This window comes from Diadema antillarum, unplaced genomic scaffold, assembly GCF_040938485.1.
Source record: "Diadema antillarum isolate AM-2024a unplaced genomic scaffold, OU_Dant_1.0 seq00000767_RagTag, whole genome shotgun sequence".
In the NCBI taxonomy this organism is placed as follows: Eukaryota; Metazoa; Echinodermata; class Echinoidea; order Diadematoida; family Diadematidae; genus Diadema; species Diadema antillarum.
The window spans coordinates 631,717-648,797 of record NW_027271657.1 but is presented as its reverse complement, the minus strand read 5'-3'; the positions used below and the strand labels follow the sequence as shown (position 1 = coordinate 648,797).

At 36.1% G+C, this 17,081-nt stretch overlaps 1 protein-coding gene across 1 annotated transcript in view; it reads right to left on the bottom strand.

Annotated features, from left to right (window-relative positions):
* Window positions 1–15,300: 15,300 nt before the first annotated feature.
* The window catches only part of LOC139738746 (extended synaptotagmin-2-like), an 84,046-nt gene continuing 82,265 nt past the window's right edge, over window positions 15,301–17,081 (bottom strand). Inside the window, exon 25 of the mRNA XM_071649385.1 lies at window positions 15,301–15,431. Within this exon, the coding sequence (XP_071505486.1) occupies window positions 15,368–15,431 (64 nt within the window). The 3' untranslated portion in view covers window positions 15,301–15,367. The remainder of the gene's footprint in view (window positions 15,432–17,081) is intronic.

The following is a 17,081-nucleotide window of genomic DNA, read 5'->3' as shown; positions in this document are numbered from 1 at the left end:
AACACATTTCTCTGGACAGGAAATTGGAGAAACAGTTTATTGCTAAGAGCAACACGCCATATTATGTTCCTGAATGGTAAGCCTCTATAAATCAAGATATATTACGAACAGCCTATCTCCATTAGTGTAAGAACAGTATATTGTCTTTACAAGTACACATTTTACCATAAAAAATATTTCACAAATGCGTTTGATTTTTCATCATCAGAAATTGTAGATGGATGGGACTAGGGCAGTCCTGAAAAGTATGATGGAGTCTGGTTATCAACATTGTGGTCTTAAGATTGTAACCTACAGACAGGGAAAATTATCTAAGTAAAAGAGGAGCAGTAATGAAGCCTCTTTCTAAAATACACAGTCTTCGTTATAGATCTGCTAGTTCGGGGTGCTTTGTTTTACGTTAATGTCTTTTTCAGCTATAACTGTTCTTAACATTAGTTGATTTATGCACTGACATAGCAATGCACCTGACTCATTGCATAACCTCTTGAATCATCTTCTTATTCTTCTTATTTTGGAAGCCCCTAAATTGCGGACATACAAAGTGTTTTAAAACCGAAGTTATACAAACTATCTCTAAGTAAAAAACAAAACGAAAGTTGGTCAAAGTTCTGTCCTGTTTAGTATACTAGCAGGTGATGTGAGACAGGAAAGAATAGTACATGTATACTAGAAGAGTGTTCTATCTATTTCATTTTTTTACTCTTTTTTACATACTTTGTAGGCCTATAAAGATGTCATGTTATAGGGATGGTACAGTATTGGTGGAGATGAGAATTGGGCTTTTAACTTCTGCGAGATACCAAGAAAACACTTATAATATAGCACAGAGCATACCATTTTAAGAGGAATTCAGAGTTTATTTGATGAAAATCGGGTATGGAATTACTGAAACAGCCAAAAACAAAGTAAAACAATTTCAAATTCAATTTTGGTTTTATTTAAACAAAATACCCAACAAAAGTTCAAAGATTTACCATATTACAAATTGACATGGTGAAACTTGTAACTTAAGCCTTCTTCTCAAAATATCCGAGGCACCACTCCTCTATATAACTCCTGACACCACTCCTCTATATAACTCCTGATACGAGAAACTATTGCATATACATGTATGTATCACACAACTCAACGGTTTTAGTAGAATAAGAAAATGATCATCCAGACAGAAACACGATCAACACGACAGACGAAACAAAAAATGACTGGTTGGACTAAAGCAATAACATAATAGAAATTCAATGCACATGCAATGCACGCAAATATATGATGATACATATTTCTTGCGCTATCATTGCAGTCTCTCATGTCTGAAATGAATTCTGCACAAGAAACATATCGCCATCGGCCTCTGTCTGTTTTGAACGGGAATGGATTATATCCAGTGATGGAACAAACACAAACTCTCGGGTATTATGCAACAAAGTGGCTAGCAAACATTGTCTACACCTGTACTGTACACATGTACACCCGTCTCAAACGTAGTAAAGCATTGTTATACTGTTTGAACAAACCGTGGGTAAATACTTACAAATCGCACAACGCGACTCTGTTTTCATCGAGGAGTTGGGCGCTCCCGTAATTCACCGATAGTTCAGCCATCAGGCAAACGAATAGCACTATCTTTCTCCCCATGTTTCCCGTCCCCTGGCAGTAGGAATCCATGGACAAAAGTTCAGTTGTCATATCCTAAATTCAATTCCAGTGTAATCAGTGGTGGAAATTCACCAGTGTAGACAGATGGCACGCGATGTTTTCACAGACGGTCTAGTGGTGGTTAACGAGTGAAAAGGCGGGTAAACAACAAGCTCACTACTTCCAGGGCCCGATCACGTCGAGGCGAAAATGTTATGTTCAAAGCCGATACACACCATGCTATTTCAAAGCAATTCTAGTAATGTTCTCATTGATTGTCTGTATACAGCCACAGCCTGCAGTCGAAAAGCGGTTTTTAATCTATAGAGAGAGAGGTACGTAATTGCAATTCTCTCCGGTCACACACCAATAACACACCGCAAAGCCGCTCTGACAGAAGGCATAACAAAGACCTTTAGGAGGCTGGCCAGACTCGCATTGCTTTCTATCCGTTTTCCGTCAGACGTACTTTCCAGACGAGTAATCCCATCAAAATGTGTGCACCCCGTGTAGCAGTACTATTTCATCGATTTCCATTCACAAATTATGTGAAGGGGTGACGACGGTCGTGGTGAAATGATAAAGCTGGCATGACTTAGTACCTGATAACGTTATTGTCTGCGTCCTACAGCGAACATGAATGAGTCACAGTAATGCGGGGAAGGCAGGTGTACGTACCGCCACGAAGTAGTGTCGTTCATTCATTCAACTGACGCGAAGATGATGAAGAGCAGCGAGGAAAACAAACCCATGCGGAGTGCAGGTACGGTGTACTGTTATAAACATTAGAGGGCGTGATGCATAGGATAAAGCTGGAATTCCCTCCCTTCGTAGGTCTGATAACGCCATCAGCCATTGTGTGATGCTTAGTGCGTACGATGAATGGGTTTCCTGGAAAGGCGGCTGATAAATATCACCTGACGATAACGACAAGAGTGACCGGAGCTGACCCTATCCGGTCACTTACCATCGCTGGTCATCAGAAGAGGTCGACTGCACTGAAAGTGCACTGAATTGAAATCCAATGATAGTTTTTTTTTTTCCGCTTCTTTTTATAGTACATAATATTGTGATTGTTAGAAGTATAATGTTAATAAGATTATATTTCAGGTGCGAGTTTCTTCACTTTGTCTCCCTCTACAAATTAAATTTGTTAAGATCGCAACTGCTTATCTGTAAATTTACAAACATGTCGGAAAGAAGGAACCATTTTAAGGAACAAATTTAATTTGTAGAAGGGGACAAAATGAAGAAACTCGCATCTGAATCTTCACCCCTCTGAATAATATCTTTCTTTCATTAAAAAAAAAAGATTATATTTGAAGAGTTTGTTCGCAAAAACCGATAAGTCCAAATTTGTCAAATGGAGATATTTGCGATTAAAGGTCAAGAAAAATAATGAGAATAAGAAAATTTTTGCTTCTTTTGACCATAACTTTAAAAAATGTACCTTATTATGTAGTGACCAATATATCATTTAAAAGTTATTATTTTGTACTTTATGACAGAGACCGTACTTCAAAATCTTCAAAAATGGGCTTATCGGTTTTTGCGAACAAACTCTTCATTTGTTACTTGACATCATAACTTTTATAACTGTCATCATTTTCCAATCTTTACCATCCTTTACATAACTACAACTAGTAATTGCTGTTCAGTAGGTGTTGCATTCAAATTAAGATCATTCGTGATTTCAGCATTTAGTTGTTTGTTGTTACGCTTCGTAACTCTCAAATTCATTTAGAAATTACGTAGCTCTAAACCCCCTTTGTGAATTGAACTTGAACTTTATTCTGTTTTATTTTTAAAATATAATGTTTGTACAATAACAAATTGAAGACAGTTAACGGTTACACAGACATGCAATACATAACACAATAATGATAACTGTAAATGAAATATGGAAACTACAAAAGACCAAGGTCTTGTCAGGGTGATTCCCAACAACAACAAAAAGAAAAGAATGTGAAACATTATTGTTTTAAGGTCACAACATAAAACAACTAAAGATATTACAAAAACAGATAGAAAATACAATTTAGTTAGAGAATTAGAAAATGTAAGTTAAAGTAATTAGTCATAAACCCATGGAGAAAAAAAAGACCACAAAATTATCAATAATCATTGTATATATTCCCAAATGGAAAATGGAAAAATCTAACATGTCTAACAATTATCTTTTAAGATTCTTCGCAAAGATATTAGAAGTGGGAGAATTTGTAACAGTATCTGCTAAAGAATTCCACATTCAGGGTCCAGTATGTCTGGGTGCGTGCATTGAAATAAATCTTATCTACTTTAAACAAATTACATCTATTATCATTTCGTGTGTTATAACTATGAATCTAATCATTATATTCAAACATACCAGAAAACATCTCAGGAAACAAATTTGTTTATATTCAAACATGAACATAAGAATATTGGACATATTCAATTGATATGATTATATTCAAACGATTCATTTTCAGGAATGCAGTATAAAATGCGACTTGTTTTCGAAATAAGAAGGGGAAGAGCGGTGTTCTCTGGAAAGGGGTGAGACTTTTTGTTTTGTTGCTTTTATTGCCAATCTCGCTATTAAAACGAGTCCGATGTGTCCATTTCTTTCTTGCTCTTCTTTTCCGGGGGGGGGGGGGGGGTTGAAAGCAATCCCATATGAAGTGGTGCGAGAATTGTGAGGAGATGATATTATAATCTAATATCTGTATAGGACCGCAGTCCATGAAATCATGTAAAACATTAATATTCAATAACTTCCTTGACTTCATCACAACTGCATACATGAGAGGTGTCTTCACAGTGTTCTGGATGGAATCATCTGCTATTACCTCACCAAGATTGAGATGAATTTTGTTGTGAAGTGTTGTGAAACTAGTCATTGACTGTGTAAGAGCGCTATATAAGTGATGCGATTGTATATTGTATTGTATATTATATTGTATTGACAAACGTACCAGAGTTTACAAACTCTTTATTGTTTTCATCTACTCTATGCTTTTTAGTTTTAACTTTCCAAGATTTTACATCAGTATTTGATAATCAAACCAAATTTGATCTTCTTCTGGATTAAGAGGCACTCAGGTGTAGCAATGAGTCTCAGTCTAACTGAAAGGCCTCATGGTGACATAATAGGATGGGGGGGGGGGGGTAGACAATCTCTTTCAATTGACATGTTACTTTCCAGATATCTGCGCCAATCTGCAAATCATAGTGAAGTTTTCATACCCTGTAGTTTCTTACTTCTGCCTCCGTACACCTCCCCCCCCCCCCTCTCTCTCTCTACCATGTTTCTCTGGTAAGACATGTTATCTGCCACTAAATGCAAGCGTTTCTTTGGAATCTTCATGTATAAGGGGTACAAATACTTGCACACTGTATAACCTGCGAATCACGTCAGGTGATTGAATATGTTACATGACTAAGTTATTCTGACATCAGCTCATGAGAACTTACTCCTTCAGTACAAATCCTGCTAATTTAATTTTCGTGACCTTTTAGTCAATGTACTTTGTGAACGACAGTTTGTGGTATAAACCCATGTGTCTCGGCGGTTGATGACCGGTATTACAATGTTCAATTAAACCTGTTTGGTTCTATGACGCAATGCTGATTTCTTCCTGTCCGTTGGTTTTCCGGGATATCACAGCTAGTGGGTCAGTTTCGGATTTATCTGAAAGACCTATCAACTTATTAAAAACACTTGCTTGTTAAGAATGGACCATTTGTATTGAAATAACGCACTACGACTGCTGAAAGGATGGGAAGAAATGAACAAAGGGTAAAAACAAAGCCAGTGGTCTATAATGAGTGCAATGAAGTTCAGTTATACTATATATGGGTCTGTGTATTCCATAAGACCTTCACATAAAAAGATAAGAAATACCAACGAGTACACTATCCTTATGTACACAATACTTCGCTTAGGCATAATTTACTACTTATACTGACCGAGTCTATGATGAGGCGGTTAAAGACGTCGACGTACAGTTTGCCTATCATGTTGAAATTCATGGGCTTTTATAGACAAGCTGTTTTACATACATTGTACTAATTTATTGAAGCCAAGGTCTGATAAAGGACATAGTGACATGAATGATCATCAAATTGTTCATTCACGATCGTCATTTTTGTTTCTTGTACAATGTAAACAAATAATATGAATTAGCTCGCGGTACCATCATTGTGATTGGAACTGTACACGTATGTCTTTGTATAATCTTTATATTTTTTGAGCGCATAGGGACATAATCATGGACTAGCTCTACGTGTAATACGCTATACCGTATGTCCCCCCCCCCCCCCCCCAAAAAAAAAATAAATAAATAAATAAATAAATTAAAAAAAAAAAAAATATATATATATATATATATATATATATAATGGGACCCTCCACAATGGTAACTTTAGAATCCAAATGCAATTTCAGGGTGTGAAACTATAACTCATTACCCACATCTTACTGAAAAACCCATCCGATTTGCTTCAAAGGTCAAAGAGAAACAAGGAGTTTTGTAGAGCATGTCAGGAATCCCTTCCCTCTAAGTTTGGTTCATTATGTTCACACATTATGCAATTCCAAAAGCATCCAAGTACATGTACAAAATTTGGAAGAATCAGACACATGACATGCTTTACAAAGATCCACATTTCTCTGCGACCATTTAACCAAATTGAATGGTGTTTTCTGCAAAATTTAACTAAGATGTTATAGTTCAGACCCTGAAGTAGCATTCAGACAGGTACTGTTTACCTTTGGGAACAGTGACTTAAAATTTTTCAAGATATGACATTTAATGCATATGTGTATGTTTGTTGTACCACAAAACATCCTATCATATTAAAATTTCGCGATAAAGTCTAAAATATAAGGCGATATCTGTATTTTTCTCAGTGAATCGTAACTGTAGACGGCTTAGTCTGGAAACATTTTTACAATAACTATTAATTGTTCACATTTTGTATATTTAACAATACTTAATATCGATTTTACTGATTCAAATGTTTACAGTGTTTGTTTCTATCCCTAACCCACATTGAAGAACTATTTTAAAGCACTATCACTGGGTTTTTGTTTCATCTGCGAACGGTAAATTAGGCCTTTAATCATACTCGAAGTTTTCAGTGCGAAAATCCGGTTGTAATTTTGGGGGGAACATACTGTGTAAGCAATGTTTATTATTTTTGTTATTATTGGTAATTAATGTTGTTATTATTGTTATTGTTATCATTATCGTCATTATCATTACTATTATTATCATTTTCCTGTATCAATGACAAGTGATTTGCCTTAGTCGAGAACATTTTTCCTTGAACGTACAAAGCGTATCTCCTCATCCGTACAATGTGGATACACACCAATTTTAGTACAACACAAAACTCAAGTATAGAAAAATATATTTACGATGATTTTTTTTCCTTCGCTCTCCATAAAATATATTATCCTTGTCTATTTTCCACTTGGCCTTCTCTATCCATAGATATATACATGTATATCTAATCCCATAGTGTAATCCAGCCATGTCTTTGTTGCGTTGTTTGTTTGTTGGTTTGTTTTTACTTTGTTTTTACTTTTTACTCTGCTGGGAGAGGGTATTTTGTGTTGTAGAAATCGTGTTTTACATATCCGTCTTTGCTGGTATTGTCTGTTATCATAATTAGTACAATCGGGTCAAGATTTTGCCGATTGCAAGTTTATACACCTGTTTATATCCGTTTTCACGAAGTAAGCGGGAAATCCTCCCTCATCCTTGACAAGATCGATCTCCGGGTTAAAAGATATCATCGCAACAAATCCCCATCCCCACCCCACCCCCCACCCCCCCCCCCAAAAAAAAAAGAAGGAAAATCACCCTATAAATGAATGGAAAAAAAATCAAACTATTTACTGCATCAGCACTGATCAGAAATGACAAGGGAGATGGGTATGTATTTAGAGAGAAGAAGAAACTGTATTTATCTTTGTTTGTTTGGTTGGTTGTTTTTCTGTATGTATGTATGTTTGTTTGTTTGTTTTATTTTACATCTGAGGAGATAGCTGTTTCTTCCATGGGGTCCAGTTGGATGTGAGGCGGGACCACTTCAACGGGTTAAACACCCTGCTCTTTGCGACGAATGAATGAAGCGGGATCTTTTGCGTGAATGAGTTGCGACTCTCTCACTCATGGGACCTTCATTTTATGTCCTATCCGATTTGACTCCCGCTGTGGATTATTGAATATTGCCAATCCATAAACCAGTAGGCATTGCAGGAAATGATATGTCCTGCTATCAGTGACTATGTTAACAGCAACATCTAGCTTTGATTCTTGCGTATGGTCGCTGAGACGGCAACCTGTTATTTCAACTGCTAAACAATTTTAGGCTGCATTGCATTGAATCCGTGTAAAATATCATCATTCGCAACTTCTCAAAGATCCACATTCTTTGGGCTTTCGTCTTCTCGCTGAAAAGGCATGGTGGGGTATAGGTACTGTACAAAATTACAGTGGAAAACGAGAATTATTTGGCTTTACAGCCATCAATTGACCACAAACACAGAAAGGTATAAGTGAATTAATGCATAAATTAATTACAATTTATTCTTTGGATAAGAAAGATTTAAGCTCAACACAATAGTGAGATAGGAAAAGTTTTGTAATATAACTTAAATCGGCATCTTTCGTAGAAATGCTACATTAAGAATATATATATATATATATATATATTGTACAATGTATATCATATCTATAATATCTGTGGCTTAAAGAAACTGGCAAGCCCCATGCAATCGACACAAGCTTATAATTATATATATGTATATATATATATATATATATATATATATATATATATATATATATAGTACAATGTATATCATATGTATATATCTGTGGCTTGCAGAAACTGGCAAGCCCCATGCAATAGACACAATCTTATAATTCACTCGATACGTAGTTCTGTCTTGACTCTACTTTTGTCAATTTGATCACATTCCATCAGATTGTGATGTTTCAGTGACCAACAAATATGTGTATAATGTGTACTATCATTACACAATTTAGAATTTGGATTCTGACCTTCACCAGATAGTTCCACAAATGACAATATATCGCAGCTCTCTTGTATACTCGTTTAAAATTTTAGCAGTATATCTGAGCTTATTTCAAACGATTCTCATAGTTAGACATTTTACTTTTAAACGATGTGACTACATAGAACTAGTATTACAAACCCAACTTACTGAAAAGATCCTTGATTCAGTTTCTTAACTCTCTGTGTGCCACAATGATTTTTTTGTCCATAGGTTTGTGTATGAAATCTGTGCACATTTTACTCGTTGGCATAGAAATGGTTTAGATGCAAAAGAAGCTTTGATTTTTCACCTCACGACTTCCATTCGTTGAATGCTGTCTGATCATACAAACGTTACAAAATATACTGGATAGGCCTAGGTCTTGTGAAGGTGAATGGATCTGTAAGATGGATAAAAAATTCTCACTGAATTTCATTTCCCATCTTTTTTTAAATCTCAAACAAAAGTCATGCATAATAGTAATAAAAGTGGCAAATAATATCTTTCGGATTAAGAAATAAGGACAGCACAACATGTTCAACATTTGCACAATGAATTACACACATTTAATGTATTTCACACAATTGACAAAAATCACAAAAAGAGCATAAGCAAGCACGTGTCATCACTCGTAGGAACACAAATTACATAACTCCTAAACAATCCACATTTACAGACACATCATATACATTTCATTTCAATTGTGTCCCTTACACGACTTTGAAAATGTATAAAATTTGAAATTACCCGATACATGTATCAATTCTCATAAAAACAGCATTCAAAAAGGCCCTGCAGAGAAAAATATAGAGAAATGCTTTCTTACGTATTGATATATCTCCAACAACCACTGAAGTACCGACGACACACGATTATACCCTACCTCCTGAACATTGCACATTAGATCATCCAAAAGCTCTCATCATAATTATAATCATGTAGCCAAAGCTCATTTAAGTAGAATGATGGATAAACTTATATGAGAAGTTTGGGAGTGAAGTAGATAGACCAAGTGTAACAGTAAACTGCTACATCTACCAATTTGATTTGGGGATCTCTGTACATTTAAAATAACTGAAATTTATATTGACATAGTTAGTACACATCAACATAAATGCCTTTGAAATAATTTTGAGGCCTGACATTTAAGTGACTCATTTTGAAGTCCGACATATAAGTGAATAGTTTTGAAGCCTGACGTTTAAGTGAATCATTTTGAAGCCTGAAAATTAAGTGAATCATTTAAAAACCTCACATTTATATGAATCACTTTGAAGCCTGGCATTTAAGTGACTAACTTTGATTTTGAAGCTTGACATCTAAGTGAATTTATATGAAGCCTGAAATTTAAGTGAATCATTTTGAAGCCTGAAATTTAGGTGAATCATTTTGAAGCCTGATATTTAAGTGAATCATTTTAGAGCTTAACACTGAAGTGAATCATTTCGGAGCCTGATATTTAAGTGAATTTATATGAAGCCTGAAATTTAAGTGAATCATTTTGAAGCTTGACAAATAAAATTGTCACACACTGACAATGAGATGAGGGCAAGGGTTTTTTGCATTTTTTTTACATGTATTCACATGAAACATTATTGCAAAACAATGTGCAGTATACAGCTATCCCTACCAAATAGACATGCAGTATTTTATATTACAAATTGTACTTAGGATGCATGGCCCTGTTTGCAAAACGTCACATGGACCTCACGACTTTGGACTGAATAAAATGGTTTAGGTGAGGAGCAATTTGTACTTAATTCTTGGCCATGATACGACACATGATTAATCATTTTGATCTGACACAAAATACAAGGCACCCTCCATATGCGGGGAAACTGCAAAATTAAAGGAATTTTTAGAAACATTTATATTCACGATTTTTTACACCAAACACTTGCGTTTGACTGAAGACTTACAACATGTTTCTCTGATTCCAAGTGCCAATTGACGAATGGAATTCAGGGCAAATCAATAACGTATAGAATTACTTATTTTGAATTCATATAAGCTGTGGACTTCAAATTCCCAAATCTAAAGGTGTCAACTTTAAATTCCAACATCTCAGTTCTAACCTGTGCACGTTAGTTCACATCCTGATAGTTTCTCCTTGGTTGGCAGAATCGATTTCACATAATTATGTCTGGATGAGAAAACATCTATACCTTTCTGTGTCTTCTAACATTTTGTTTCATGGCCTTGTAAACAACATCGGAACACAAACTGACCAATGATACACTGCACATCAAATCAGAAGAATAACAAGGTATATTTACAGCAGGTGGAGAGACTGACTGCCCCTAGTTCTATCTCGTGTCTCTTACTTATGAGGTGACATTGGATGGAGAACAATGACATCAAAGGTTAGGTGGGGGTCTACACATCAGCTCCACAACACACTGACACAACAAATGCACATCAAGGTTATTCTATTTACAATTACTGTTACATCACTGTTATATGAGAACTCTACATTCTGGTAACAGTGAAAGTCAGAAAAAGTACAATCACTTAGTCATGAGCCATACTGCGTAAATTTCACAAGACAATGATTTCTTGTAATTAATGAAAATTCAGCCATATATGCATTTTAAAATAATTCAACGAAGCAAGCAAAATGAAAAAGCACAAACAAACAAAATCAGAAAGAAACCTGTCTGGAAGACTTATGCAGAGAAGAAAATTCTCTGGCTCAGATGGTACAATGATTTGTACAGATACATCTTTAAATGAAACGGGTTAATGGGAATTTCTTTGTGTCAAGTGTACCTTGAATGCCGTCTTGCTATATTGAAGCTTATATTTCACCTTTTGCCTGTCAAACAGGTCCATCAAATGCAGAAGCATGAGCTTGAATTATAGTAAAGACTGCATTACCTACTGCATGATTAAGGGCATGTGAGGGAGGTTTATAATTCGCCTGGGTTTACGTGAGCAATTTCTGATATCAGCAGGCCAATAAACTTAGTTCATCTTCACTCACACCATCGTGCAGATCTGTTTTTGCTGTACTAGTATTACATTAATCCAGATACAATGTCAGCACTGATTAATCCACTGATGGTCTTTGTCAACTACACACACTTAAAGAGTTTCTCTGTAAAATGCTAAAATAACCATAAAAACTGTAATAATTAAAAAATGTCTTCAAAGAAAAAGAATACCCAAATGTCAGCCACACAGAACATTTTCTTTTTCTAATATAAAAGGTTCACATGAACAAATATGTTATTTCTATTCGGGCTGCAATATGCCACACTCCACGTAAAAAAAAAAGAAAAAAGAAAAAAAAAAGAATAAATAAATACAAAAATAGGAGCCAATATCTGATACCCAATAAAGGCTATACTGTCACAGAAAGACAACTTAATTTCAGTTCTACCCTTAAAAGGTCTGATAAGACTGCCTTACAGCTGCTGTCAGACAAATCAAATTGTATTCATAAATCAAGACAGTGTGTGTTATCAGATTGCTGATGGGAAAAGATCCATCGATTCTTCCTTTCTGTACAAAGTACACTTTATTCCATGAAATATGTCAGATTATACCTCTGTAGTCCCCTAAATTACCATGGTGTGGTAAATAATGGATAACTCAAGAAAAATGCTTGCATCTCTAGATATCAAAGCACAAATAGGGAATATATCTTTACAGGTGAAAAACAAAAGAGAGAGAGAAAGAAAGATGAGCAACAAAAGAAATAGTGCCATGAAAGAATAAGATGAAAAATAACATCATCACAAGATATTTTGTCCCACTAAAGACATGAAAGTCATGAAAAGTACAACGGATGTATAGTGTAAAGTTTGGCCTGTAAGATAGAAGGCAAAGTCACAAACAAAGGGTGCTCTTTCTTCAAATGGGAAGTGACCATTCGAGTTTCAATTACAACTCTGCAAATTCTCCACTAGGCCCAGATGAGAAAATCTAGCAATCCAAAACAGCTAATCCCCATACCAAGCTGACATCAAATTACGCACTGTTTGGCCCTGGAGGCAAAGTATAACGTGTGTCTGTGAGCTAGTGTTTTCTTCTTTGTTAATACACTATATTACAAGAAATAGAAGTGTCTGAAAGCATATGTAAGAAAGCACATGCTTTTATATCACAGTAGACCTGATGATGATATCATTTTGCCTGAATACCTTCATTGAAGCATCACTTCAAATTTAGCACATTACCATCTACTAGATTATACACATGAGGTTACAAATATCCACATTCCTAACATCACATTAGGACAAGATGTGCGATGCTAATGCCAAGTGTTCCTGTACACATCCTTTGCGTATCCAAAATAACTAGAAATAAGTCCCCACCAACCAAATAAATTGAGCATTTACAGAAAAACATAAACAATCAAAGATATACTTGAATACAACCTCTTGTGGATAATTTTCATGCAAGCAAAAAGTGCCCATATTTCAGTTCTTCTGGTGACCATACCTGAATAAACCACATAGGGAATTGTTACAGCTCATTATGAGCAGAATGAACAAGTGAAGTTCTATGTTATTGTTGGGGGGGGGGGGGGGGGGGGGGTGACCACTGGGTTCTGACGACCTACACTTAATAAATGCTATCCAGTATTAACATTTCACTAGTATGATATGATAGGGAACTTACTTTCAAAGATGACACATATACAAGCAAACAAAATCTGTACAACAAAGAAGACATAGCCATAACATACAAGCATAGTTAAACCACTGGTCAACACAGCTAAAAATGCATTTACAACATTTTCTTTGTTACCAACAAGCAATATCTACATTGAAATACACAGAGAACCGCTAGCATCAATGACATCTTTACGTCAAGCCGGTTGGGTATACACCAAATTGACATTCAGTCTAGAATGTCTGAAAGAAAGAGTGCAAATGAACTAGCCTTTGTTTCACATTGACTTTCCTCCAAATCAATGCATGAAAACAATTGCCATATACTGCCAACAGTATCACAGTTGAGTCTCCATCGCACACTGTAGGCTATAGATACCAGGTTTGAGTTTCAGATTTGTGCTCAGTATTTTATAGTCTACACTATGCCTTTGTAGTTGTAAACCAGGTTCTAGGCATTCTAAGTCTGTAGTGAAAGCAGATTGAAATGAAAGCTCTAAAGATAAATAATATGAAATCATGAAAGCCACACTGAAATTAAATGAAGTGAATTTACCAATACTTAACTTACACAGAGATCTCTCAACCAATATGAAGACTATGATAACAGGTATCAACCCAATACATCAGTCTACACAGCTTTGTTGGGAAAACCTCAGAGGTACAATACCTGACATGCACATTTTACTACAAGGACATGAAAGCTATTGAAGATGCAGTAATACTGTAAAAGTGGAAATTTTTGCGGTGTGGAAATTTTGGCACATTTCGTGCAACCACAAACGAGCACGAAGATAAAAGCATGGAAATATTTGTGCCTCATACAATATGTGTAACACTGTTTAACGTTTTCATTCCTTGGCATTAAAAACACACCAAATTCATCTTACCAAGCTGAGCACGAAGAAATTACTCGCCAGAAAATTTCCACATTTACAGTAACACTTTCTGTGACAACTTGACTTGCACACTCTGGAGTTATTTCCAGGCTTTCTGGAGCAGCACTGATAGACACATTGCAGAATACAGCATGGGTTGGTGCATGCTTGGCTAACTAATGCACGACAGCATTTCTCTAGAATTGCAATATGCAGTATTGCTACTGATGAGTCTACTCAATAGCTAGTACACTACTGAATTATGTTGGACATCAGACTAGCTCCTCACAATATGAGGACCCCAGTGAAACCTCTTACAAGACAGTGCTAAATGAGAAAACTAAAAGGATGAGAGGCAGAAACATGCAACAGCTTGCTATAAGTCACCATAATGTGAAGGAAACTTTAAATTTTTTTCTGTCTTTTTCACTGAATGAATCAAAGTGCAACACATTAGATGTCAAAATTACTGCAGAGATTTTTTTTCAGAGAAAAAACGACATATTTACCTGCAGTTTTCTTTCTGTGAGACTGTGATGCATGCATACCTGATTTTTTTTTTCTTTTATTCTTATCGCAAGTAGAGTATACTGAATCTATTAATGGTAACAATCGTCTGATGAAACAACACAGCACTGTATCCTCCCAACTCTCTCCTTGGACTAAAACTGGCATCACAACTCTGTGATAAGGACAAATATTTGGACCATTACATAACATTTAGAATCAGGTAGATAAAAACTATGACACAATCACAAGGGGAAAGGAAGAGAGATCACCTATTTATCAATATCTAGATCTACAGTCAGTCAGATTGAAAGATGAAACTCAACAGACCCACTGTTAGACTGTTATGTGAACTGCTCTGTGCATCCTGGTGGGCATCTTGTGACAAGTATTGGTGTAGTGTCTTACAGACTATTACTAATATCTAACATGGATGTATGATATCATGTACAGTATGTGCTCGTGGACTGGATTAAAGACAATATGGATGCAGCACACATAGACAATGTTCCCAAAGACCGCCTTTGTGCAGAGTCAAATCCCAAATCTTTACATACAACCTCAGCCTGTAGTGTCAAGGTCCTTATGCTTTGAATATGGCTGTGATGATAAGATGGAGGCGTGGCACGGTAAAAGGGGGCGTGGCTATGATGGTAGGAAGGGGTGTGTCAGCGTCATGTGGAGAAGCTTGTAGAGAGGCGGGACACTGAGTCTGGTGACACACGCTTCAGGTTGTACCTAGCACGGAAAGAACAGCGGCATCAAGGATTGAAATCTAATATACCTCAAGTACTACATGCAAGGGAAATATATATTTGAGTACTATAATAGTGATGGTACATCTAATTCCACAGTCACAGTCAGCATGTTGAAACAAGCGGCAAAATGTGCATTATCTAGCAATTTGTGAAATGGACAACAGGCTAAGATTAAACCTGCCATCATTCTAAATCCCTTCTGAAATATACTAACAATAATTATAATTGCTAGCATTAAAATGAGAGCAAGATCCCACTATGAAAATTTGTGTTGGGCACGTGGATAGGACACAATGGAATTAATGACTAGTCATGCAAGTGAAGCAAACCATTTTGGCTGTCAATACAAGTCATGGTTATTTAGAATTTAGGAGTATTAGATTATATAGATCAACTTTTATCCCCCTTGATCCTGAGCAGTTTACACAAGGTTTACTAGCTCTAAACACAAAAGTTAACGAGACATGAAAACTCGTCACATTGAGGACGAGTTAGGTGATACGCTTGTGGTCATGAGATGACAGTCATCTGTGATCGACAAAGAAAAGAATGTGATATAGGCACCTTGAAGTTATATTGAGCGTGCATGCGAAACCGTATCTGTAACCACTCGACCACGGGTCATCCACGGAAATGGTAAGACAAAAAAACAACAACAATGTATAGATATAACGGGGGGAAAGTCAATGCCCACTCAACTAACGTGGCCGTGTGAACATCTATTGCATTGCTAGACGGAAAAGCGGCCTTGTAACGACTGAGGTCGCTATGCCATTTCTGGCAACTTGGGAAAAATACGTCCCGCAGACATAAAACCTATAATCGGCTGGTTTTGATACCTTGCCTTTAATCACAATTTTCAGTGTAATGACGTCATCAAATTACAAAACAATGACATGGTCTTGAAAGAAAATTGTTCAAAGTACAACACCTCAGTCGTCGTCATTACATACTATGATCGGTTTGACAAAGTCAACCTGCAAAATGTTGCTGCAGTCGAAGCAATGTGGTCTCCAACACACAAAAAAGAGGGATATGGCGTGTGTGTGTGTCTGTGTGTGTGTATAGGTGCGTTTATATACGAACGTGATTTCTACATGGACGAATATGTAATACAAAATTGAAGAAAAAAAAACAGTAAAGTAGCTAATTATTTTGTTTCGTGATCTTGTGGGGTTCGAACCCGCAACCTCACGTCTCTGAGACGTCGCCTTTAACCACTCGGCGACACGTCTCGACGGGAAAATATGGGGAACGTTATGGACTTGAAAGACAGTTGTTCAATATATAACACATTCATCGTACGTTGTCAGTTTGCTATTGACATGACGATCTATCATTTGAATATGAGGCAGGCATTAGTACCTGTATGAAATTATTATAGGCATGGTTATCAAATTGCCCTAAAATATCCTTATAATTGCCTTATTTTTACACACAGTTACGCTATCCCTTTAAACTCGTCACAGTTTAATCAGAATCATTAACATCATACATTAGTACCATATTCAGTTCCATAGCTGATCACGTTTGCTAATCAATTAAGAGTAATTGTCTAGCATGTGTCATATGGCCAACCTGTATACACACGTATATACACACACACAATGCTAAATGTATGTATCAAACA